The sequence below is a fragment of the Microcaecilia unicolor genome, chromosome 5, assembly GCF_901765095.1.
Source record: "Microcaecilia unicolor chromosome 5, aMicUni1.1, whole genome shotgun sequence".
Classification (NCBI taxonomy): Eukaryota; Metazoa; Chordata; class Amphibia; order Gymnophiona; family Siphonopidae; genus Microcaecilia; species Microcaecilia unicolor.
In genome coordinates, this window is record NC_044035.1 from 59,373,115 (window position 1) to 59,401,079 (window position 27,965).

At 46.1% G+C, this 27,965-nt stretch overlaps 1 protein-coding gene across 1 annotated transcript in view; it reads right to left on the minus strand.

Annotated features, from left to right (window-relative positions):
- ADAM12 (ADAM metallopeptidase domain 12) overlaps nucleotides 1-27,965 on the minus strand; it is a 659,141-nt gene that overhangs the window by 179,043 nt on the left and 452,133 nt on the right. Inside the window, exon 11 of the mRNA XM_030202952.1 lies at nucleotides 4,513-4,661. Coding sequence (XP_030058812.1) covers nucleotides 4,513-4,661 — 149 coding nt within the window. The remainder of the gene's footprint in view (nucleotides 1-4,512; nucleotides 4,662-27,965) is intronic.

A 27,965-nucleotide genomic window follows, 5' to 3' on the forward strand; every position in this document is an offset into this window, starting at 1 on the left:
CCCCTTAACTTACATAGTATGTGTTTGCAAGGGGGGAGTACACAGGGGCGGATTGGGTGGGTTCCCCTTACACTTGTAACTGACAGAATACTGTAAGTTAAACATGTCCCTGCTGCATTTCGGCGTGTACACTTATGCCAGCTCTGTGGCTGGTGTACTTGTGGGCAGATAAACGTTAGTGACACCAATACCAGGTTATATAATAGACTCTTACTGAACTTCCTCAGGCCCCTGAATGGAGCTACCTGGTTTTTGAATTACCTCCTAAATTGACTAGACCCTACCTGTCCCTTCAACTACCGCCCCATCTCCCTCTTACCCTTCCTCTCCAAGATACTTGAGTGCGCAGTCCACAGCCGCTGCCTTGATTTTCTCTCCTCTCATGCCATCCTCGATCTGCTTCAATCCAGTTTTCGCCCTCTTCACTCGACAGAAACAGCACTCTCTAAAGTTTGTAATGACCTGTTCCTTGCCAAATCCAGAGGCCACTACTCCATCCTCATCCTCCTCGATCTATCCGCTGCTTTTGACACTGTCAATCATGACTTACTTCTTGCCACACTGTCCTCATTTGGGTTCCAGGGCTCTGTCCTCTCCTGGTTCTCCTCCTATCTCTCCCACCGCACCTTCAAAGTTCACTCTCATGGATCTTCCTCCACCCCCATCCCCTTATCTGTTGGTGTTCCCCAGGGATCTGTCCTTGGACCCCTTCTCTTCTCAATCTACACCTCTTCCCTGGGCTCCCTGATCTCATCTCATGGTTTCCAGTATCATCTCTATGCTGATGACACCCAACTGTATCTCTCCACACCAGACATCACTGCGGAGACCCAGGCAAAGGTATTGGCCTGCTTATCCGACATTGCTGCCTGGATGTCCAACCGCCACCTGAAACGGAACATGTCCAAGACCAAGCTTATCGTCTTTCCACCAAAACCCACTTCTCCTCTTCCTCCACTTTCTATCTCAGTTGATAACACCCTCATCCTCCCCGTCTCATCTGCCCGCAACCTCGGAGTCATCTTTGACTCCTCTCTCTCCTTCTCTGCGCATATCCAGCAGATAGCCAAGACCTGTCGCTTCTTCCTCTTTAACATCAGCAAAATTCGCCCTTTCCTCTCTGAACACACCACCCGAACTCTCGTCCACGCTCTCATTACCTCTCGCCTGGACTACTGCAACTTACTCCTCACCGGCCTCCCACTTAGCCATCTATCCCCCCTTCAATCTGTTCAGAACTCTGCTGCAAGTCTCTTATTCCGCCAGAACCGATATACTCATATCACCCCTCTCCTCAGATCACTTCACTGGCTTCCGATCAGATACCGCATTCAATTCAAGCTTCTCCTTCTTACCTACAAATGCACTCAGTCTGCTGCCCCTCACTATCTTTCTACCCTCATCTCCCCTTACGTTCCCGCCCGTAACCTCCGTTCACAGGATAAATCCCTCCTCTCAGTACCCTTCTCCACCACCTCCAACTCCAGGCTCCACTCATTCTACCTCGCCTCACCCTATGCTTGGAACAACCTTCCTGAGCCCTTACGCCAAGCCCCCTCCCTGCCCGTCTTCAAGTCTTTGCTTAAAGCCCACCTCTTCAATGCTGCGTTCGGCACCTAACCCTTACCGTTTAGTGAATCCAGACTGCCCCAATTTTACTGCCCCTATCGGACTGACCGTTCACTTGTCTATTAGATTGTAAGCTCTTTGAGCAGGGACTGTCTCTGTTTGTTAAATTGTACAGCGCTGCGTAACCCTAGTAGCGCTCTAGAAATGTTAAGTAGTAGTAGTACTAGTAGGTCAGAATAGATATTTAGCAGCACTCTCCAGTTAAGTGCCATCAAATATCTGCTCCCAACCTGGACCTCACTCCAACCTTAAAAACAGAGCTCCTGTCACAGCTCCAATCACTCTTACACTCACTCACACAGCACTTCCCAAAGTGGCAGAATATAAAATTCTTTTTCTTTAAAAGAAAATCACTCCTAGAATGGACCCCAGTGCTCCTTTAAACCCCCAAGGTCAGGAATACTAAATTTTAAAATCAGTTGACAGCTTTTTAACGGAAGTTCTTTCTCTGTTACACAGAGCTCTCATACATGCATCCAATCTCTCTGCGATCTTCAGCCCCTCTAACAACAGTCTGAGCAGCTGTTGCTAGGGGTGACAGGGACTTGTAGTCACCAGCTGACCTCCGGTGGCCAATCAGATCCCATTCCACAAAACTTTGAAAATCATAGACCTTAACTGAAAAGTACACGGTTTCCATTTTCATCCCATAGAAAATAATAGGAAAAAGACATTTTTGCCCAACTTTACACAAAACTTTCCACAAAATTCACTCAAAACATCCTATTAACATAGAGCCCATCAAGTCCCACATTCCATATTATTTTCACAAATTTTGCTCCCTACTTACAGACATTAACACACACTTTTTTCAAAAATTATCCCCCCAAACCCCAAAGAACTGGAGACATCCTCTCCAAAAATATTCAGAAATGTTCCACGCATACCTGCCACTCCCCCCACAAATCTACACCCCAGAAATACCTCAAACCAAAACCTTCTCATTTCCCCATTAAAATGATTTTTGCCAAAAATTTAAAGGTACTAATTCACCTCAAGAGGTTCTCAGAAACTCAAAATTACCTTTACATTTTACCAAAAATAAATCCCTTAGCTCCCAGCCAAATGGGATCAAAAAGTGCCATTTAAAATAAAACTAAATAAACCCTTGAACCACTAGACCCCTTACCTTGACCCCTAAAGGCTCCTCACTCGATCCCCCCCCCCCCAGCGGAATCCAGTGACCATGGGAAAAAGACCGTGAAAACCGCAGAACTAAAACTGGTAGGCCCCAAAATCAAGGCCGCAGCTTCAGTTTGGGCCTAGTCGCGTCTCCGGAGCACTACTGCGCATGCTCAAACAAATGCACATGCTCCAGAGACCCAACCAGGCCATGACTGGCCATTTTCCTGAGTGCTCTTGCCCCGGGAAACTTCATTTCCCGGCTGGGCAACATCAAGGTAGGTCGTATCTGGTGCGACTTCCTTCCGGAGACCTGGAAACACCAGACCCCACAGGCTCACACCTGCTGGCAACCAATGAAGAACTTGCCACAGAAATGGCTTCAGGACCCAGGAACAACTCCCCACTGGACCCAGGTAAATAAAAAAAACACATAACTTCTCCCTTTCTTTTTTTTTTTAAACCCAGTGGTTACAATTTTTTTATCGCTCAGGAGATTGCAGGTGAAAATCAACAGCTTCTTGTATGGTTCTCAAACCTGCCCACAAGAAAAAGCAGCCATTTGGATTTTTCAGATATCTATGATACATATTCATGAGATATATTTGCATTTACTGCCTGAGGACAGTTTAGAGAACTACTGACATACCAGCTCATTTTCGAAGGAAATCCCTGGCCAGCTTCCGACACAAATCGGGAGATGGCCGGCGATCTCCTGAACCCGGCCAAATCGGTATAATCAAAAGCCGATTTTGGCCGGCGCCAACTGCTTTCCGTCGCGGAGCCGGCCAAACTTCAAGGGGGTGTGTCGGTAGGGTAGCGAAGGCGGGATGGGGGTGTGGTTTGAGATGGATGGCTTCGCCCGATAATGGAAAAAAGAAAGCCAGCCTTGACGAGCATTTCGTTGGCTTCACTTGGTCCTTTTTTTTTTAGGACCAAGCTTCAAAAAGGTGCCCCAACTGACCACCGGAGGGAATCGGGGATGACCTCCGCTTACTCCCACAGTGGTCACCAACCCCCTCACACCCCCCAAAAAAAAATATATATATTTTTGCCAGCCTCTATGCCAGCCTCAAATGTCATACCCAGCTCCCTGACAGCAGTATACAGGTCCCTGGAGCAGTATTTAGTGGGTGCAGTGCACTTCAGGCAGGTGGACCCAGGCCCGCCCACCCCCCCTACCTGTTACACTTGTGGTGGTAAATGTTAAGCCCTCCAAAACCCCCCAAACCCCACTGTACCCGCATGTAGGTGCCCCCCTTCATCCCTATGGGCTATGGTACTGGTGTACAGTTGTGGGGAGTGGGTTTTGGGGGGATTTGGGGGGGCTCAGCACCCAAGGTAAGGGAGCTATGCACCTTGGAGCTTTTTAAATTTTTTTTTATTTTTAGAAGTGCCCCCTAGGGTGCCCGGTTGGTGTCCTGGCATGTCAGGGGGACCAGTGCACTACAAATGCTGGCTCCTCCCACAACCAAATGTCTTGGATTTGGCCGGGTTTGAGATCGCCGGCATTAGTTTCCATTATCGGCGAAAACCAATGCTGGCGATCTCTGACATTTGGCCGGCCCCAACCGTATTATCGAAACGAAAGATGGCGGCCATCTTTTTTGATAATACGGTTCGGGACTGCTCTTTGCGGCACCGGCCAAATAGATGGCTGGCCATCTATTTGGCCGGTGCCGCTCGATTATGCCCCTCATAGTCTCCCTATTCAGTTAACTTTAGCTGTGCTTGATGAAGGATGGTTAACTTTTCACTTACGCAGCAGAAGGAGTCATGATGCAGCCTCCCTTGTCTGTCAATGATTTGCAGTTGCAGCCTCTCTCTGGTGTATCGTGGTTCATCCCAAAATTGTGGCCTAACTCATGGGCCATGGTCACTGCTGCACCAAGAGTACTGTCTGAGTGATCCTTTGATGAAACAAGAAAAACATTTTATATTGCACGGCTCTACTTCAGCTGAGATTCTGATATTCTTGCACAAATGTGACCTTAGGACACTGCTTACTACTGAGAGATTACTCAATCTGCTACCACAAGAGTGAATAAAAAAGAAATGTGGATTTGCAGTATGATCCATAGTAAGTGTCGTACATTGTCAGGGTTAGATGTCTTTTTTACCATCATCTACTAAGTTACTATGTAAGGTTAAACATAAACCCCCAGATTCAGTGGCGTTCTGTGGTTCACTGCCACCCGGGGCGGATCGCTGCTGCGCGCACCCCCCCCCCGGCTGCAGGGCAACATGGCACCCCCGGCGTAACACGACAGCACCCCCCCTGACCCAGTCCCCACTTGTCTACCAGCTCCGTCCACCCGGCGCCTCATGCGACTCTGCACTGCTGTAAAAGAAGAAAATCATCTCGTTGGCCCTTCCCTCACTGTGTCCCGCCCTCTGATGTAACGTCCTATTTCCTTGAGGGCGGGACAGAGTGAGTGAAGGGCCGACGAGGCGATTTTCTTCTCTTACAGCAGCGCAGACGCGAGGCGCCGCACCACACAGCTGCCGGGTGGATGGAGCTGGTAGGGACTCGCCTGCAGAGCACCCCCCACCCGTTGACACCCGGGGTGGACTGCCCCCACCAACTTGCCCTTGGTATGCTACTGCCCAGATTCTATATATGGTGCTCAAAATTCTGTGTGCAAATTTGGGTTCATGCCCAACTTGCACACACAATTTAAATGAGTAACAACCAATTAACACCAATATTTGGGTGCTAATTATTGGCATTAATTGGCAACAATATAGAATAGCGCTTTGGAAGATGTGCACATAAATCCAACAATTTGGATTTATGTGCACATCTTCCAAAGCACTATTCTATATAGATGCGCATGGGTGAGTTGGGGTGCTCACTAAAGATGAGCACATTATTATAAAATATGGAGGATTTGTGCATAATTTACATGCAAGGATCACACCAGGTTTCAGTTGGTGTAAATCCTCATGTCCAAAGTTGGGCACAGATCCTGTGCTACAAGGTATTCTGTAAACAGCGCCCAACTCAGAGCGCTGTTTAAGGAATAGTACTGAGTGCTCATTTTATGGGCTGCTAAATATGGGTGCCATTTACAGAATCTAGTTCAAAGAACGTAATTATAGAAAGTCATTTTTGCACATATACCCCCAGATTCTATATAGTGCGACTTGAGTTGCACTCGCAATTCTGGTCATATTCTGCATTGCACATGCAACTAAAGTATCTTAACAAGCCAATCATTGCCAGTAATTGCCAATTAACAAGCAATTATTGACACTAATTGGATTTAATTAGAATTTACACACACAACTCGCTAAGCATATTCTATAAAGTGATGCGTGTAAATTCTAATGCATGCTGCCAAAAACAGAGGGTGGCTATGGGCATGGAAAGGGTATGATACATACCTGTAGCAGTTGTTCTCCGAGGACAGCAGGCTGATTGTTCTCACGACTGGGTTGACGTCCGCGGCAGCCCCCACCAACCGGAAGAAGCTTCGCGGGACGGTCGGCACGCAGGCCACGCCCACCGCGCATGCGCGGCCGCCTTCCCGCCCGTGCGCGACCGCTCCCGCCAGTTGAATGACAAGCAATAAAATATGAAACACAACTCCAAAGGGGAGGAGGGAGGGTAGGTGAGAACAATCAGCCTGCTGTCCTCGGAGAACAACTGCTACAGGTATGTATCATACCCTTTCTCCGAGGACAAGCAGGCTGCTTGTTCTCACGACTGGGGTATCCCTAGCTCTCAGACTCACTCAAAACAATAACCCAGGTCAATTGAACCTCGCAACGGCGAGGGTACAACAGAAATTGACCTACGAAGAACAACTAACTGAGAGTGCAGCCTGACCAGAATAAATTCGGGTCCTGGAGGGTGGAGTTGGATTTACACCCCAAACAGATTCTGCAACACCGACTGCCCGAACCGACTGTCGCGTCGGGTATCCTGCTGGAGGCAGTAATGAGATGTGAATGTGTGGACAGATGACCACGTCGCAGCCTTGCAGATCTCTTCAATAGTGGCTGACTTCAAGTGGGCCACCGACGCTGCCATGGCTCTGACACTATGAGCCGTGACATGACCCTCAAGAGTCAGCCCAGCCTGGGCGTAAGTGAAGGAAATGCAATCTGCTAGCCAATTGGAGATGGTGCGTTTCCCGACAGCGACCCCTAGCCTGTTAGGGTCGAAAGAAATAAACAATTGGGCGGACTGTCTGTTGGGCTGTGTCCGCTCCAAGTAGAAGGCCAATGCTCTCTTGCAGTCCAATGTGTGCAACTGACGTTCAGCAGGGCGGGTATGCGGCCTGGGGAAGAATGTTGGCAAGACAATTGACTGGTTAAGATGGAAGTCCGACACCACCTTCGGCAGGAACTTTGGGTGGGTGCGGAGCACTACTCTGTTGTGATGAAATTTGGTATATGGAGCATGAGCTACTAAGGCTTGAAGCTCACTGACCCTACGAGCGGAAGTAACTGCCACCAAGAAAATGACCTTCCAGGTCAAGTACTTCAGATGGCAGGTATTCAGTGGCTCAAAAGGAGGTTTCATCAGCTGGGTGAGGACGACGTTGAGATCCCATGACACAGTAGGAGGCTTGATAGGGGGCTTTGACAAAAGCAAGCCTCTCATGAATCGAACGACTAAAGGCTCTCCAGAGATGGCTTTACCCTCCACACGATAATGGTAAGCACTAATCGCACTAAGGTGATTCCTTACTGAGTTGGTCTTTAGGCCAGACTCTGATAAGTGCAGAAGGTATTCAAGCAGGTTCTGTGCAGGGCAAGAACGAGGTTCTAGGGCCTTGCTCTCACACCAAACGACAAACCTCCTCCACTTGAAAAAGTAACTCTTTTTAGTGGAATCCTTCCTAGAGGCAAGCAAGACCCGGGAGACACCCTCAGACAGACCCAACGCAGCGAAGTCTACGCCCTCAACATCCAGGCCGTGAGAGCCAGGGATTGAAGGTTGGGGTGCAGCAACGCTCCGTCGTTCTGCGAAATGAGAGTCGGAAAACACTCCAATCTCCACGGTTCTTCGGAGGACAACTCCAGAAGAAGAGGGAACCAGATCTGACGGGGCCAAAAGGGCGCTATCAGAATCATGGTGCCGCGGTCTTGCTTGAGCTTCAGTAAGGTCTTCCCCACCAAAGGTATGGGAGGATAAGCATACAGGAGGCCGGTCCCCCAATGAAGGAGAAAGGCATCTGACGCTAGCCTGCCGTGTGTCTGAAGTCTGGAACAGAACAGAGGCAGCTTGTGGTTGGTCTGAGAGGCGAAAAGATCCACCGAGGGGGTGCCCCACTCTCGGAAGATCTTGCGTACCACTCTGGAATGGAGCGACCACTCGTGCGGTTGCATGACTCTGCTCAGTCTGTCGGCCAGACTGTTGTTTACGCCTGCCAGGTACGTGGCTTGGAGAAGCATGCCGAACCGACACGCCCAACGCCACATACCGACGGCTTCCTGACACAGGGGGCGAGATCCGGTGCCCCCCTGCTTGTTGACGTAATACATTGCAACCTGATTGTCTGTCCGAATTTGGATAATTTGGCAGGACAGCCGATCTCTGAAAGCCTTCAGTGCGTTCCAGATCGCTCGGAGCTCCAGGAGGTTGATCTGCAGATCCTTTTCCTGGAGGGACCACAGACCCTGGGTGTGAAGCCCATCGACATGGGCTCCCCACCCCAGGCGAGATGCATCCGTCGTCAGCACTTTCGTGGGCTGCGGAATTTGGAATGGACGTCCCAGGGTCAAATTGGTCCGTATGGTCCACCAGAGCAGTGAAGTGCGGCAACTGGTGGAGAGGCGGATGACATCCTCTAGATTCCCGGTGGCTTGGAACCACTGGGAAGCTAGGGTCCATTGAGCAGATCTCATGTGAAGACGAGCCATGGGAGTCACATGAACTGTGGAGGCCATATGACCCAGAAGTCTCAACATCTGCCGAGCTGTGATCTGCTGAGACGCTCTGGTCTGCGAAGCCAGGGCCAAGAGATTGGTGGCCCTCGCTTCGGGAAGGTAGGCCTGAGCCGTCTGGGAATTCAGCAGTGCTCCTATGAATTCCAGAGACTGAGTTGGCTGGAGATGGGACTTTGGGTAATTTATCACAAACCCTAGCAGCTCCAGAAGTTGAATAGTGCACTGCATGGACCGGAGGGCTCCTGCCTCCGAGGTGTTCTTGACCAGCCAATCGTCGAGATATGGGAACACGTGCACCCCCAGCTTGCGTAGGTAGGCCGCTACCACCACGAGGCACTTTGTAAACACTCGTGGGGCAGAGGCGAGCCCAAAGGGCAGCACACAATACTGAAAGTGCCGTGCGCCCAGGCGGAATCTGAGATACTGTCTGTGAGCTGGCAGTATCGGGATGTGAGTGTATGCGTCCTTTAAATCCAGGGAACATAGCCAATCGTTTTTCTGAATCATTGGCAGAAGGGTGCCCAAGGAAAGCATCCTGAACTTTTCTTTGACCAGGAATTTGTTCAGGCCTCTCAGGTCTAGGATGGGACGCATCCCCCCTGTTTTCTTTTCCACAAGGAAGTACCTGGAATAGAATCCCTGCCCTTCCTGCCCGGGTGGTACGGGCTCGACCGCATTGGCGCTGAGAAGGGCGGAGAGTTCCTCTGCAAGTACCTGCTTGTGATGGGAGCTGAAAGACTGAGCTCCCGGAGGACAATTTGGAGGCAGGGAGGTCAAATTCAGGGCGTATCCGCACCGCACTATTTGGAGAACCCACTGGTCGGAGGTTATGAGAGGCCACCTTTGGTGAAAGAATTTTAACCTCCCTCCGACCGGCAGGTCGTCCGGTACGGACACTTGTAGGGTGGCTATGTTCCCGTGGATCCAGTCAAAAGCCCGTCCCCGGCTTTTGCTGTGGAGGCGCAGGGGGCTGCTTAGGCGCACGCTGTTGACGGGAACGAGCGCGCTGGGGCTGTCCCTGTGCCTGACGAGGCCTTCGGGCCGGCTGGTTGTACCTACGCTTCGCAAAAGAATAGGGTGCAGCCTGCCGAGCCCGGGAAAAACGCCCGCCCGCGGGGGCGGGTGCTGAAGGCGCCCGGTGGGAGAGCTTGTCGAGAGCGGTTTCCCGCTGATGCAGTTGGTCAACCATCTGCTCGACCTTCTCGCCAAAAATATTATCCCCCCGGCAAGGGACGTCAGCCAGTCTCTGCTGGGTGCGGTTGTCCAGGTCAGAGGCACGCAGCCATGAGAGCCTGCGCATCACTATACCTTGGGCCGCAGCACGAGATGCCACGTCACAGGTGTCAAAAATCCCCCTGGACAGGAACTTTCTGCACGCCTTCAGCTGCCTGACCACCTCCTGATATGGCCTGGACTGCTCCGGCGGGAGCTTATCGACCAGGTCCGCCAGCTGTTGCACATTGGTCTGCATGTGGATGCTCATATAGAGCAGGTAAGATTGGATGCGGGTCACGAGCATGGAGGATTGGTAGGCCTTCCTCCCAAATGAGTCCAGAGTGCGAGACTCCCGCCCCGGGGGCGCCGAGGCGGTATCCCTCGAACTCCGTGCCCTCTTGAGAGCAGAATCCACGACCGCTGAGTCATGGGGCAACTGGGGCCGCATGAGCTCTGGGTCAGAGTGGATCCTGTACTGGGACTCTGCTTTCTTGGGAATGGTGGGGTTAGTTAGTGGTCGCACCCAGTTCCGAAGCAGCGTCTCCTTCAGGACATTGTGCAGCGGTACCGTGGAGGACTCTCTAGGTGGTGATGGATAGTCGAGGACCTCGAGCATCTCGGCCCTCGGCTCTTCCACAGAGACCACGGGAAAGGGAATGCTTATAGACATATCCCGCACAAAGGAGGCAAAGGAGAGACTCTCAGGAGGTGAGAGCTTCCTCTCCGGTGACGGCGTGGGGTCCGAGGGAAGGCCCGTAGACTCCTCTGAGGAGAAATATCTCGGGTCTTCCTCTTCCCCCCACGAGTCCTCATCCTCGGTATCGGACATTAGCTCATGTAGCTGAGTCCGGTACCGGGCCCGGCTCGACGTCGAGGCACCGAGGCCTCGGTGTCGTCGAGCGGTGGACTCCCGCGCCGGCGGGGACGGAGCTCCCTCCATCGACGTCGACGGGGACTCCACCTGCGTGGCGGTCGAGACCGGCACCGCAAGCGGCGGCGGTGTCGACAGCCCCGGCGCCGGGCTAGAGCTCGCCGGCGCCACAGTCATCGGCGCCGGGGGCGCAAGCACCCCCGACGCCGGCACAGCCTGGCGCATCAGCCCTTCCAGGATCCCCGGAAGGATGGCTCTGAGGCACTCGTCCAGGCCCGCTGCCGGGAAAGGCGGTGGGGCCGGTAAGGGTGTCGGTGCCAGAAGCTGCTGGGGGCCAGGAGACGGCACCGAGGTGCCGGAACCCCGACGCGTCGGTACCTCCACCACCGACGGAGATCTCTCCTCTCTGCGATGATGCTTCGGCGTCGACTCCCCTTCAGGGTGCACCGAGGGCTCCCGGTGACGGCGCTTCTTGTCTTTTTTCCGGTGCACGTCACCGGCGCCGGAGGGCATGGAGGAGGAGGAGGTCGATCCCCCTCGGTCTCGAGGTACCGGGTCCGACAGGGTTCGGTCCCGTGGCTCACGAGCTGAGGGAGTGACCGGGGCCGACAGCCCACGCGGCCTCTCAACCCCACTCTCACCGGCGGACCGGCGGACCGGCGGGCCGACGGGACCTGTTCTCCTGGGGTCGCTGCCATCGGTGCCGATGTCTCGGGCATCGATACCGGTACCGAAGATCCGGCCTTCGATACCGATGCCGTCGAGGTCGACGTCGAGGGGCCGGCGCAAGTTCCAAAAAGACGGTCCCGCAGAACTTGCCTCGCAACCTGAGTCTGTTTCCGGAGACCGAGACACAGCGCGCACGACTTGAGATTGTGCTCCGGCCCGAGGCACTGGAGGCACCAAGCGTGGGTGTCGGTCTGCGAGATCGGCCGGCCGCAGCGACCACACTTTTTAAATCCACTCGGGACCTTCGAGGACATCGACGGAAAAATCGCGTCGGCGAAGTCAAAGTCGGCAATGGTGGCTAAAATCACACCACGAAAAAACTAGCCGACCGAGCGGCCACTAGGCTGCAACGAGGCGTCCCCGCTGGAAGCGAGGGAAAAGGGGAGCGCGTGCTCCACACGCACAGTCTTTTCTTCTTTTTTTTTTTTTTTTTTTGTAAAAGAAAAGATAATAAAAGGAAATTAAATTAAATTAACGAAGCGCGATCCGCGTATACGCGATCGCAAGAATCCGGCGGCTGAAGTAGAGAGAGCGGCAAAGCACGACTCTCTCCAGGCGCGGAAAAAAAGGAACTGGCGGGAGCGGTCGCGCACGGGCGGGAAGGCGGCCGCGCATGCACGGTGGGCGTGGCCTGCGTGCCGACCGTCCCGCGAAGCTTCTTCCGGTTGGTGGGGGCTGCCGCGGACGTCAACCCAGTCGTGAGAACAAGCAGCCTGCTTGTCCTCGGAGAATGGGTGGATCATGGGCATTTCTATAAATTATGCACGCTGTTATAGTAACATAGTAGATGACGGCAGAAAAAAGACCTGCATGGTCCATCCAGTCTGCCCAACAAGACAACTCATGTGTGCTACTTTTTGTGTATACCCTACTTTGATTTGTACCTGTGCTCTTCAGGGCACAGACCGTATAAGTCTGCCCAGCACTATCCCCGCCTCCCAACCACCAGCCCCGCCTCCCAACCACCGGCTCTGGCACAGACCGTATAAGTCTGCCCAGCACTATCCCCGCCTCCCACCACCGGCTCTGGCACAGATCCTATAAGTCTGCCCAGCACTAACCCTGCCTCCCACCACTGGCTCTGGCACAGACCGTATAAGTCTTCCCAGCACTATCCCCGCCTCCCAACCACCAGGTTACAGGCCACTGGCACCAGATCAGCAATCTCATGTTGACTTCTTTCAGTACCCTGGGGTGTATGCAATCTAGTCCAGGTGATTTATCACTCTTTGTCGATTTGGCTCAGTATGTCTTCCAGGCTCACTGAGATTTCTTTCAATTCCTCTGCATTTTCACCCTTCAAAATCATTTCTGGTACAGGCAGATCTCTTACATCTTCTTCTGTAGAGACTGAAGCAAAGAATTCATTCAGTCTCTATCTAATGGCCTTATCCTCCCTGAGTGACCTTTTTGCTTCTTCATGATCTAAAGGTTCCATGGATTCCCTCACAGGCTTTCTGCTTCTGATGTACCTGAAAAAGGTGTTACTATGAGTTTTTGTCTCCACGGCAAGTTTTTCTTCATAATCTCTTTCAGCCTTCTTTATTAATGCTTTGTATCTAGCTTGACAGTGCTTATGTTGCTTTTTATTTTCTTCATTTGGATCCTTTTCCCATTCACCTCACCTTTTAACCATACAGGCTGTCATTTGCTCCTCTTTCCACCTTTGTTAATACATGAAATATATTTGGTCTGGGCTTCCAATATGGTATTTTAAACTACGTCCATGCAGGATTTGAAGTCCTAACTTTTGTGGCTGATCCTTTTAGCTTCTTTTTAACCATTTCTTCATTTTGTTGTAGTTGCCCTTTTGAAAATTACATGCTGCTACAGTAGATTTCCTTAGTGACTTCATTCCAGATATTAGCTCACATTTGATCATGTTATGATCACTGTTCCACAGCAGTTTCAATATCATTACCTCTTGTACCATTCCCTGCATTCCACTAAGGACTAGATTTAAAATAGCTCCCCCTCTTGTCAGTTCTTGGACCAGTTGCTCCAAGAAACAGTCATCTATTACATCTAGGAATTTTATCTCCATGGCGCTCCCTGATATAACATTTATCCAGTTAATATTGAGTTAATTGAAATCACTATTTGGTGGAATCTGTAGAAATCTATATCTTTCAGCTGATTCTGTATCTAAAAAGTCATCTTTGTGGGTTTTGTAAAAGAATACTGAAACAAATGTGGAGTCTTTTTATGACTGATGATTAAGAAGAGCCCCCCTATGCATATGAATGTTTATCTTTCAAATAGGGGTGTTTCTGGTGTATACTGAGGTATTTTTTCTCCACTATATTCTTTGATATCGATAAATGCCTGACCTTGAGATACAGAACAATATTGATGTAGAAATTATTTGGGTGCATGTTAATTGAAATCACCCATTATTATAATAATACCCAATTTGCCAGCTTTCTTAATTTCTGTAAACATTTCCTCATCTATCTGTTCATTCTGTCCTGGTGGACGGTAGTACAGCCCTACCAGTATACTCCTTTCTTTCACACATGGAATTTCTATCCACAAGTATTCCATGGTGCTGTTTCATATAGAATGTTTATTTTGTTTGCCTCAATACACTCTTTGACATATAGTGCAACCCCCTTCCAATTTCATCCACACTATCATTGCGATATAATTTGTACCCTGCTAAGACAGTGTCCCATTGATTGTCCTCCTCCACCAGGTCTCTGAGATGTCTATTATATCTACCTCTTCATTTAGTGCTATATACTCTAACTCTCCCATCTTATTTTTAGGCTTCTAGCATTTGTATGTAGAGACTTCAAATTGTGATATTCCTTGCATCTACAAGCTGCTTTGAAGTTGATGGGGATAATTTGCATTCTTTACACTCTTCTCACATTAAACACTACTGGCTTTCTTTCACCATTATTGATACTTCTGTATGAGGATTCCATAAAGGTCCTGTTTCAATAGAATCCTTCAAGGATACTCAACACCAAACCATGTACTCCTGCGCAACTGTCAGTCTCCCCCCCCCCCCCCCCCCCACCATTTTAGTATAAAAGCTGCTCTTACATAAGAAGAGGAAGAGAGAGAGAGAGAGAGAGAGAGAGAGAGAGAAGTTTTTTGCACTCTTTCATAAAAGGTCCTGAATCATCGAACTCTATGGCCATGTCTGGGCACAAGCATTGAATATCCAAGGCCATGCGGGGATGTGCTTGCCACCAGAATTATGTGGTTCAGTCCTTAGCTGTAGTATCATGAGACTACCTTTAGAGATCACAGTTACCATTTTAAAGTCATAGCCATGAAGGACAGGAGTGAGTGGGCTTCACTCCTGTCCCATTTAGCCACTGGACTACAGATGATGTTCAGGAAGACCTGGGGGAGTGGGCTATTGTGATGGGATGGGGGTTTCTGTTGTAGCAATGGTGGGGTCTGGGAGGGGAGTGCGGGGGAGGGGGCAGGGTGAATCTTCTATTGTGACAGCAGTGGAGAAGGGGCCAGGAGTAATGACAGAACTTGGACTGCCACAAGCTGGTACCTGGTAGTTATGTAGGTGCTGGCTGATATTCAGTGCTGGCACATGCATAGCTGACCATGCAAAACTAGGACTGCTTTATATGCAGTCCGGAATGCCTGGTTAGCTATGTGGGTGCCAGTACTGAATATTGAGGCACCCTTGACTCTGCCCTGTAATGCCCCTGTGTGGCCTGGTTCCCAAAGTCTGGTTAGGGTTGATATTCAGTGGCACTGCATGGTTATCACATGCATATTCATTGTAGATATCCTGAAAACCTGACTGGTTAGGTGTGTTCCGAGGACTGGGTTGAGACCCTTGCCCTAGACCTTTATCTTTTAAACCCCCTTCACTGTAATTTTAACCCCAGAAGGGTCCAGTCCAAGAGCATCTTCTAGGTTTATCTGGAACATTTTATGGCAAGTGAACAATTAGGAAAGGACAAAAGAAACAAATTCCTTTATTGGAAACGTAGAGCCTTTTTTAACAAGCTGTGCTAATGGCTCCTGTTGTGGCAATACTGACAAAGCCCATTCACTTTGGGCTTCGTCGGCATTACCATGTGGGAACTGCTAGCGTGGTTTGATAAAAGAGGTCCTAAGATAATTAAAAAGTCCTTTTGAAAAAATGCACAGGGACTTACTTTAGTGACACTCCATAAATGACTTGGTAGAAGTTAATTTAGTGTGGCATAATTTTTTTCTACTACACTGACCTTTTCGCCTTAAAAATGATACATTAATATGCTTGGATGCAACAGTCCAAAATAAATCAGCATGCTAATATGTAAATTGGTTCAGATTGTGTAGACTCATGTTCCAGTTGACTGTACTAAGCATTAATCTGTTTTAGTATATTCATTCTCATGAATTAAGGCACATTAGACAATGAATGCATCCATTTCAAAGGTGCCAAAGGCCAGTGTTTGACTCAGTTCAAGGGACCTTTCGGAGCAGGTGCTCTCTTTTGGCTTGTGTTGCTTGTAGAAAGGTTTCGGGTTTTTCAACCCTATGGTTGGGGAACTCAAATATGTCTCATGCATATTCATTGTGGATATCTTGAAAACCAGACTTGCTTGGGGTTCCCTGAGGACTGGGTTAAGAAACCCTGTGATGCTTTAAAAACTCTTCTTGGTTTATCTTGTCTTCTGGTGGAACTAAATATATAAATCTCCAATATTTTCCCCATTGTCCTTCACTACTTTTCTCACATATCAACTAGCAGGGATCTCCTGTCAGTGAGAAAGGAGGACACAGCTTCCTCTTCAATACTGAATTTCAAGTTCACGTTTTGTGATTTTCAAATAGGTGACATGAATATTCATGAGATATACTTGCATAAATTTAGTCTAAAATATACATAAACTTGCATGTCTTGTTTAGTCATACATGTTCATTTATTTTTGGATTTTTCTCACACCATTTTGTAGTAGCTCCAGGTGAGTTATATTCAGGTACCCTGGGTATTTCTCTATCCCTGGAGGGCTCACAATCTAATTTTGTACTTGAGGCAATGGAGGGTTAAGAGACTTACCCAAGGTCACAAGGAGCAGCAGTGGGATTTGAAGCAGCTACCTCTGGATGTCAAGGTAGGTGCTCTAACCACTAGGCCACTCCTCCAGTCCACACTGTTTGGGTATCTACAAAGACTGAAATTGAGAACCACTGCTTTATGGCTTCTTTTGACACTCCAAGGCCATGCTACTGTTTCTTTCCTGTGCTGTCTGTGAGTCTACTTCAGCACCATTATAATCCCTATCTAGGTTCAGAACCAGAGCAGGACCATAAGATGCCAATGACATTCTGTCCTCCTTCTATGAAGCCAGCTGTACTTCCAAATTTAAATGTCAGAAATAAAAGTTGGTAGCACTCATAGTTTTGCAAGTCAAAAATGAGAAAAGCACATTTTTAAAAAAGTGAACAAAGATGACTAAATGTATAGATTTACCTGAGATTGTTTTTGGAAATAAGTTAAGGTTAATCAAGTTTGCTCAGGGACACAACATGTTGCTTACAGAGTCATCAGGCTCACTTCAATCCATACTATTTCAAGAATGTAGATTTACGAGCAAGTTAGAAGACTGAATAAGATAACAGACCACTACCCTGAGGAAGGTGTTGAAACACTGGCTGTGTTGGCAGTGGATCTGATACTCTAAAGATAAGTAGATCAATAATTATTATAGTAAATGAAATAAAAATGCAATTTTATAAAAAGGACTGATGAAGACTGAGAGCGGCATGAAAAGCAATTATATACTGCATTGATAGTATTTGCTATTTCTGATGGTTCAAAAAATATAAAAATGAAATGAATCAAGGAACGTTACTTATGAAGAAAATATAGCTGGGATTGATGTTAATTGATCAATCCATACTATGCAGTTTAAGATGAAATGCTTTCTAGTGCTTGCTAAGGTTCTTAGGAGGTTATTGTAGATGCCTTTCATGACAGTTCTCTGTGTAATTAGCAGCATTAACATGTAAATTGCTTACACATGTATATGATGATTTTAGAACGGGGTTCTCAACTTAGTTCTTGGGACACACCTAGCCAGTCAGGTTTTTAGGATATCCACAATGAATATGCATGAGACAAATTTGCATGCACTGTTACCATCGTATGTGAATCTCTCTCATGCATATTCATTGTGAGTTTCCTGAAAACCTGACTGGCTAGGTCTGTCCTGAGGACTGGGTTGAGAACTCCTGTTTTAGAATGTAGTTATTTATACACAGAACTGCTAAAGGATGCACAGTTTTAAAGGGAGCATGATCTGGATAATCTAAAAAAAGATAAGCGTTTTCCCAATTTCCCAGTTTTTAGGTTTACCTTCAGTTTTAAACCAGCTCCAATGTAGGCAGAAGTGTCAGTTTTGGACCTGGTGTCTCCACCAGCAATTCAGGGGGCAATTGTGCATATTTCTGTGGTGTCTATCCCCCCCCCTTTTTTTTTAGAGTTATTTCAGTCTGTACCTTAACTTGCTTCTCTTGTATGTGAAATTTTGTGCAAAACCAGCCGCTCTCTTTTTTGGAACATAGTGGCTTGTAAAATTGTTGCTCTCAGTGTACCTCTTGGTAAAACACACGAGGACTGGAGGAGTGGCCTAGTGGTTAGAGCCCCTGTCTTGATATCTACAGGTGGCAGGTCCAAATCCCATTGTTTCTCCTTGTGATCTTGGCAAGTCACTTAACTTTCCATGGCCTCAGGTACAAACTTAGATTTTGAGCCTGATAGGGAAATGTGTACCTAATATGTTACTCAGCTTGAGCTACTACTGAAAAAGGCATGAGCAAAATCCAAATATATAAATACTAGTAAAAAAGGCCCGTTTCTTAACGCAATGAAACGGGTGCTAGCAATGTAATGAGTTCCTGCCATTAATGTTTCCACAGTTGTATTCTGAATATAATTGTTGTTTACATGTGTAAGATTTCTTTATATACAATATTTTTTGTGTAAACTGTGTTACAATGTGGTAAAAGTTTTCCTTGTTCAGGCCCTTCAATCAGTTTAACAATCACATCAGAAGAGCTCCTTACTCGTGAGAATGCAACATACAGTTGCCCATGTGAGAGACTGAGAGTGACAGTGTGTTTTATAGACAGTGTAAGAGAGAGATACACAGAGTGATTGAGTGTGTGTGTGTGAGTGACAAAGTGATTAAATGTTTGTCTTCCCTTCCATTCTGTGCACTTGCCTCCACTGATGTTCATACCTCCCTGTATATGATTGTTTGTTAGAGATTCAATCCACTCCACTCCTCCAAGTTCCATTCTGTCTGATTGGTGAGGGCGGGGACAGTGAGAGCCAATGAAACACTGAATTACAGACTTGCGAACCCTACACTGCCACAGTGCCATGGAGTCAGCTTCAGAATGTTGGAGGTGCTTTTTATTATATAGGATGTATTTGTTGGCATCCTTATTCAGCAGAGCCCTTAAAAAAATACTGCAGAAACTGTGAATGTCTAGACCTAGATACCTCAATTCATACTTATGTGCTGTAATTAATACTCTTCACCTAAGATATTTGTGTAGAGAAGAGACCATCATAATAGCCTATAAACCACTGGTCAGCTATATACTCAGCTGCTATTCACAGCTAATGCAGGTTTTTAATCAAGCACCTAGGATCTTGACAGTAGATGTCATAGAGAGGCAGACGAGAGGCAACATGGTCAATATGTTTCTATCATAAGTACTTTCTACAAGTACCTAATTCTAAATTTCAAAATAATGTCTCTAAAATGCATATGTGCTCAATAGCACACAAGGATCTATTCAACATGAAACATCAGAAAACATCTTAATATTGCAAATAGCAATGCACTTATCTTCATCGGCTTTATTCTACAATCTTCTGTTGCCCAATCTATGCCAAGTTTTATAAAAACTGCTTTGAGGGCTGGGGAGCAATACTGCAAAATCTCCAGGATCAAACATTTCAAGATTGCAGCTGCTTTTTCTTTGTCAAAGCATCTGCAATGGTTCTGTCTCTTCCTCAAGGGTGTCTTCAGTGGCGCCAATCAATGCTTGCTTGCTGTACTATTGAGCACATATACATTTTAGAGACAGTAGTTGAAATTAAGAATTAGATTGGGTAAATATTGAGCATTTTGATAAAGCCTGGCCACTGCTGGCTCATTTTGGCCTAGATATTCAGTGCCAGTCCATATCTGGGCTCCAGCACTGAACTTCCAGGTCAGCGGCAGTTCCGGAAAGTTATATGGATATGACCAATATTCAGTGCCATATCTACATAGCTAAGTGGACACAAATAGGACCATTGTTTAAGTGGTTCTACATATCCTACGATACTCCTGCTAAGACGTCGACGCTTACTCTGACCCCAATGATATACTCAATTCCTCATCTTCTTCCCTCCATCCTTTACCATTTCCCTCCCATTCTCCTTCCCTTTCACCTATCATATCCTTGTCTACCTTCCCTATTCTAGATCATTATGTTCTTTTCACATGTCCTTTCTAATGCCTTTATATAATGTAAGTAGTTATGATCATCACAATTTATAATACTGTTCCTACATTTCCTTGTTTTTACTGTATTCTTTACCATGTAAAATGCTTTCTTTTACTATGTAAGCCGCACTGGACCTGCTGTATGTGGGAAAGAGCAGGGTACAAATGTAATAAATAAATAAATGAATAAATCACCAATGTCCACATAGTTCCCGGCTCCACCCCCAGACCATTCCAGCACTATCCGGATAGCACCACAGCAGTCAGAGAGGATATTCAGCAGTACTGCCTGGTTAATACTCAGTTTTTCCTGTCCAGTTAAAGTATTTGTGAATATTGGGCCTGATCCTTTTTGGAGAGTACCTATGATTAGTTGTTAATAGCAGCTGAATATAGAGGTATTCAGTGGCTTACAGGAGATCATGATGGTCTCTCCTATAAATAAATATTTTAATTGAAGAGGGCTTACCGAACATACAAGGTTTTGCTTCATTTTGTAATTTCTGTTCTGTCACATGCAGGATTTATGGTGAATTGGTTTTAATCATCCTACAAAATGAGCAAGTAGTTCTATTAAGCAGTGAGCTTTGGTTGGATTGTCTTTTATGATCTTTTCAATATAAGCATTCAGAGAGATCATATAATATGTTTATTCGTGCATTGCACCAAATACTCCATATTTTTTCATGATGATATCTTAATCCATAGGTCACTTTGGCATGTCTATAAATGAGCACCTCATTGTAAGTGCCCTGACGCTGAATGGTGAGAGCCTATTTGATAATGGCAATCTGGCCACCCATACCGAATACTAGTATAACCCACTATCGAGGTGCCTTAGACCTTGCATAACTGCAGGCACCTAAATGTGACAAGGACACATGTAGCTTATACTGTTCTGTACGTTGCACAGATAACTGAGAGCCCCACCCTTATGTATTCCCATATTGCATTTGTGTATTATAGCAATTATGCAATCCCTTAAAAAATCACTCTTAGGTACCTTTTTTGAACATATAAGCTTGCAAAGTAGCACTTAGTTTGCAGGTGCCTAGTTTTAGAATTACTATTCACGTCCATACAGCTACCTGAATTACTGAAATGGAAAAAAACTTTCCTTTTTATTAGATATTATTTCTGCAGGCATATTCAAGGATTGTGTCATGTTCAAGCAGCCTATTTTAAATGCAGCATTCAGGAGCCTTATTATAAATTATTATTGCATAGCTAGGTCCTGTACAATGACAATTTTTAAGTTCATGAAATTCTCTCTTGAAATAATGTTGAATAGGTTCAGTCCTGTGGTCCAGCCAGGCACTGCTGAGCAGGAGATCCAGGTTTATGTCTCTCTATCAAAGTTTACGGGGTTCGGACATGTCAAAGAGGTCACCTATTCAAGCTCTGGGAAGGGAAGATGTCTGCTGCCATGAGAAGAATCACTACTGGTAGTGGTAGAGCAGGTAGTAGGGGGTAGGGTGTTCAGTCTATGAACAAATTTCCCCTCCAGCCCTCAGCCTTGCAAGGGAATTTGACTCCAGCTGGGTTCAGACACACTGAAGAAGAGACTAGAAAGGGGGAACAAAAGGGGGAAAATATTGTGTGATGGCTTAAGATCTTTGATGACTGTCATTCACAGATCCGGTCATAAATCTTCTGACAACACAGGAGGAAAACAGGAAGAAGTATGATATTTATATTTATTTATTTGTTACATTTGTACCCCACATTTTCCCACCTATTTGCAGGCTCAATGTGGCTTACATAGTACCGTAAAGGTGTACGCCATGTCGGTTGATAACAAATACAAGGTTAAATTGTGGTCGAATGTGTATCAGGCACCATGAGGGTAGAAGGGAGTGAAGATTGTCTAGTGTCCAGTATGATCATTGGTTATGTGGTGTTGCTGAGTGTGGGGGATTACGGTGGGTCGATCGGGTAAGCCTTCTTGAAGAGGTTGGTTTTTAGTGATTTCCTGAAGTTTAGGTGGTCATGGATTGTTTTCACAGCTTTTGGGAGTCCATTCCATAGTTGTGCGCTTATGTAGGAGAAGCAGGATGCATAACTTATTTTGTATTTAAGTCCTTTGCAGTTTGGGTAATGTAGGTTTAGGTATGATCGTGATGATCCGATTCTGTTTCTGGTTGGTAGGTCTATGAGGTCTGACATGTAGCCTGGGACTATGCCGTAGATAATTTTGTGGAACAAAGTGCAGATTTTGAAGATGATCCGTTCTTTGATTGGGAGACGCAGCTTTTCTCGGAGGGGTTTAGCACTTTCGAATCGTGTTTTGCCAAATATAAGTCTGGCTGCTGTGTTTTGGGCAGTCTGTAGTTTTTTTGTGAGTTGTTCTTTGCATCCCGCATAGATTCCATTGCACTAATCTACATGGCTTAGGACCACCTATAAGCCTAAAAGCTATCGAAGCAGTGTACAATCAGGTGCAGTAGGTATTTTTCTGTACCTGGAGGGCAATAGAGGGTAAAGGGGCCCTTTACTAAAGGGTTGCCGTGCAGTAACGGGCTTGGCTAGGCAGCAACCTGGAAATATTGCCAGCCAAATGAACATGCCATTTCTGGTGTTAGTGTAAATATTGATAAAATATTTCCACAGGGGGTTACCTGGAGGTAATCAGGTAGTGTTGCGTGCTGCCTGGTTACCACCGGGTTAGCACGATAGCCCTTACCACCATCTCAGTGGGTGGTGGTAAGAGCTCCTCCTGAAATGGCCGTGTGGCAAATGCAAACTTACTGCACGGCCATTTCATTTTTCCACCTTTTTACCCCTGCGGTAAAAAGGGACTCTGCGCATAGCAAAATCTTGCAGTGCCGCTAGTGCAGGACCCCTTTTTTCCACAGCTTAGTAAAAGGGGCCCTAGGTGACTTGCTTAAGATCACAAGGAGATACAGGCATATTTTCAAAGCACTTTGGGAGGCTAAGTTCCATAGGTTTCTATGGAACTTTGGGAGGCTAAGTGCTTTGAAAATAAGCCTCTGTGTGGGATTTGAACCAGGCTTCCCAGGGTCTCAGCCTGCTATTCTAACTACTAGGCCTTTCTTATTTGATATTAGGACCAACTTCCAGAGTACAGCAAAAAGCACTAAGCACTTTCAAAAATGGGACACAGTTTCTTTAATTGTAAAAGTCAATCTTCCAATATGGACCCGACACAGGCTGTGTTTCGGCACACAGTGCCTGCGTCAGGGGTCAAATGTACTCTCATATAAAATGATACTGTGTGCAGCAACCAAACGTCTTCCTGATGAAATGAAAAGTGTTTCAATCCACTTAATAAAGTGGTCGCTCGATACATTTACGAACAACAAGGTCCCTAGAGGAATATGACCTGAAACTTTTACATATCCTGATAGCTGTTGCAATCCAACAAATTATGCAGAATATCAAAAATTTAAACCTGCCAAACCCTCACTTCTGGAAGAACTTGGAAGTGTTCATTTACATATATTTAGATTTTAGATTGGATTTTGCTCACATATTTCTGCAGTATCTCAAGGTGAGTTACATTCCAGTACACTAGGTATTTCCCTGTCCCTGGAGGGCTCACAACCTAATTTTAAATCTGAGCAATGGAAGGTTAAGTGACTTGCCCAAGATCACAAGGAGCAGCCAGGGCTGCCGAAAGACACAGCAGGGTCTGGGGCAAGACCGCTCCCCACCACACCTGGGCTGCCGCAGCACTGCCCCCCCTACACATTCACATCACCCCTCCACATTTAGGCCGCCTGCTCCCTTTTCTTCTATGTCTGACTGCTCCTGCATTCTGGGACCCAGATGATTGCATTAATGAGATATCTCCGGTCACCCGAGTTATTGTGTTAATGCAATCATCTGGGTCCCGGCCAGTACGCAGGAGCAGGAGAGACAGACCCAGAAGAGGATTGCTGGCACCGAGCCCCCCCCCCCCCTTGGAGGCTGGGCCCAGGGAATTTTGCCCCCCACCCCCTCTCTTGGCAGCCTTGGGAGCAGCAGAGGGATTTGAACTGGGCACCCTGGCTATGAGACAAATACATGTAATATTAATAATGGTATTAGGAATCATTTACATGTATGGTCCTGATTGAAAGAATACAAATTAAAAGAGAATCCACCCTGAAGTCCATTGTCTTACAATGTTTTAGTTAAATATAAAATGATCCCTGAAGTTGCAAACTGTGTTATATTTAATATTGCAAGTATGTACCATCGTGAACACGCATTTTTGTGTTCAATGTTCTTTGTTTATTGTAACTATATCTTCTTATTAAAACTCAATGAAAATTATTGGACTTAAAAAAATCTTTTATAAAGGCAAACACATTTTTATTTCTAAATGGGCACTTCAACATGAATCTTTATATTTGTTTTTTGAACTTGATAGTCCACCAATGGTAGCAATGCCTAGGGGGCTTACATCGAAATTAAAATGTCCAACATATTAAGGAATTCCAATATTCATGATAAGAAAGGAGAAAATAAAGACTTTTAGAAAACTATTTGAGAAGTTTAGAACTCCAGGTCTATCTGAAAGAGAAGGTCTTTTGTTTTCCGGGGAAAAAATGAATGTAGAAAATGACAGTTAGGCAGGAGGGTTGCTTTGTATTTGTTCACCATTTACGTGCTCAAAGTATCATGTCACAGGACACAATGCACCAGAGCTTGCTGAGAGACAGAAACCGTGTGCCTGAATCGAAAGCTTGCTGCTGCGAACCCATCTGACAAGATATTTGTAATTTTGCATGGGAGTAAAATGAACTAAAGGGGGAAAGACAATCAAGAACCAAAAATTTTGAATCTCTCCATGAAAATAGGGGTAAGTACAAAAGGAGCAGGTTCAGCTCTGGCCAAAAACTCAGGCGCTGGAAGAAAATGATCAGCCAGAAAGCAAAAAAGAAAAATGGGCTAAGATCCGCAAAACTTGGAAGAATTGTCCTTTTCGATTCATCCAACGTCTGTGTTCGCCAGTGACAGCTTATTTTTCACGAAGAGTCAGGTCACTAATGAATTGGTCACCTCTCACACCCCAAACAGCCCATCAGGTCTTCTTTCACTTCTCTACACTGTGATTATGAGATCAAGACGATTGACATATGAGCCCTAACCTTCCTTTGATATATAATTATTGTGGGGCTGCTGCTGTGAACTTTCCTCTTTCCTGCTGCATGAAGTTTCCACTCTCTCTCCCCAACCAAATCACTGCTAACAACGAAAAAAAGAAAGACAACAAAGGAATAATTTCTTGTTCTAGGACAGTTTGTGTTTGTACTGTTTTTTATTCGGCAAATTCTGCTGTATTTTATGAAATCTGAGAAGCAGTTTTATTAAATGCCAGCAGACAGCTAGATATATTGCCTCCTTTGGGACTTTTAACAAATTCCTGAAAAAGTTTGAGACATACACTGTACAGAATTTCACCTGTGGGTCCTCAGAGAATGCAAAGCAAAAGAGGAGGAAGATGAAGTCTCTGCACATTTACCATAAAAAGGTTACCCTTTAAAACAAAAAAATGTATCATGATGCAGAAATGAATTGTGAGAGACTGCTTTAACTTTTAAAGAAAGCTTATCCTGTCTTACCGTCTCTCTTCATGTTCAAGTGTACAGCGCTGCGTACGTCTAGTAGCGCTATAGAAATGATAAGTAGTAGTAGTAGTAGTAGCTGTAGCAGTCCCTTCATAGGATTCTTTCAGATCCGGCCCTACCACCAGGCAGGTTAAGTGTCTGCCTAGAATGGCACAGTTTGTAGGGCAGCACTGACACACAATCAGCATGCCTATGGAAGACACTGTGGCCGGGGTGGAGCCTTGAGGATACACACATGCTAAAGGCCAAGCGGGTCCTGCTGCCTCTGAAGTTGCTGTTTCAGAAAGGGCAGGACCCTGCAAGCCTTGAGCTTGTACAGATACCGAAGGCTCCGTTGTCTTCCATAGTCACACTGATTGTGCCTCAGTGCTGCACCAGAAGGGGTAAGAAAGGGCAAAGAAGCCACTCAGCACTTCAGGGTAGGGAGAAGGGGATGGAAAGGGAGCTACTGAGGGCACCTTTTACCAAGCTGCGGCAAAAGGGGGCCGGTGCTGGTGTCGGTGCGTATTTTACACGCATGCCGAGGCCCTCTTTTACTGCAACTGGTAAAAGGGAAGTCTTGCTTTCCGACAGGAAATGGCTGGGTGGCAAGTAAACGCACTTGCCATTTATTCTCGCTTGAATAAATGTATATAAGTGAGAAATGAAAAACAAAAATAGTACTTGAATAGCAGGGAGTTTATCACAATTGGAAGGTTTTTTCTGGCCGATGATGAAGATAAGATCATTTTGATCTGGTTAGCTCTGGTAGATTTTTATTATTTAGGAGCTCGTTGAGTCCTTTTTCCTTCCAGGTTTGAGCTACATGATTCCGCATACGGTGGGACTAGCACTGTCATACATATAACCTAACCAGGACATTTTCAGTTTGTGGAACTCTTTGGTATTTTGTATTCTAGAGATTTTCATGTATGCACAGTCTGTGTATTTAGCTGCCATTGGAGGCAGTTGTAACATAGTAGATGACGGCAGAAAAAGACCTGCACGGTCCATCCAGTCTGCCCAACAAGACAAACTCATATGTGCTAGTTTTTGTGTATATCTTACCTTGATTTGTATCTGTCATTTTCAGGGCACAGACCGTACAAGTCTGCCCAGCACTATCCCCGCCTCCCAACCACCAGCCCCGCCTCCCACCACCGGCTCTGGCAAGACCGTATAAGTCTGCAGTTGTTTATGTACATATCATGGATTAAAATATTGGAACGCCTAAAAAGAATAGAACTGAGCACATTTTATCACTTTAATTATCATTTTAGAGTATTAAATACTGAGCTTATATTATTGGTATATTTGAGATGGGGCTCACAGTATTAAATTGTTTAGTCATTCCAGAATAGGTATAATTGGATCTATCTATCTATCTATCTATCTATCTATCTATCTATCTATCTATCTATCTATCTATCTATCTATCTATCTATCTATCTATCTATCTATCTATCTATGTCAGTGATCGTAATACAAAGCATATACTGAAGCTGTATATAACAGAATGTTGCAAAGCTTATTGTCGTATTGTTCATAATTTAGCATTATTTAGTATACAAAGGTCATTAAGGGGCCCTTTTACCAAGCTGCGGGAAAAAGGGCCCTGCGCTGGCGGCCATTTTTCCCCACACGCCAGGACCTGTTTTACCGCAGCAGGCAAAAAAGCCCCCAGCACACATGGCCATGCGGTAAGAGAATTCTTACCGCATGGCCATGAGACGGGGAGCCTTTAGGTGGCGATAAGGGCTCCCACGCTAAGCCGGTAATAACCAGGCAGCAATTCCTGATTACCGCTGGGTTACTGCTGTGCAAGCCATTTCTGAGAGTTTTCTTTTTCCCCTGGAAATGGCGTGCTCAGGGCAGGACTACTGCCGGTGGCCGCAGTCCCAAAAGAGCCAGCAGTAGGGCCCCTAAGTGACGGGCTAATTGAATATAAAAGAAACAGTAAAGCACCATTATTGTTGTTTATTAAAGAAAGCATAAACAGAAGACCAAATTTTAGAAACATGTAATAAAGTTCCCATTTTATCAGCCAGCAATAGTTCAAACCTATGTATTTGAAGAATGGCATGCCACCAGAAGTGGACATTTAAGTTGGAGTTATCTTTCCAATTTGAGAGAAGATCTGAAGTATAATTGTTAAGATGATGTCAAGCAATTTAAATTGTTTGACATCTAGTTGATCTTCCAGCATTAGAGAGCAAAACATTACACTTTTTGGTGATAAATTGTCAGAGATTGGGGTATAGAGGTAATGATTTCCAAGCATTTGGACCAAAATTCAAAAGTCAGACGGCATTCATAGAACAGGTGAAGGAGAAATCCAGGATAAGATTTGCAAGACCAGTAATGGCTGTTTGTTGAGGATAAACCTGCAACTGCCAATTTTTGGGGACTCCATAAGGCTCTATGGTGAAGGAAGTACAGTGATTGGATATAGCTGGCTGAAGAAAT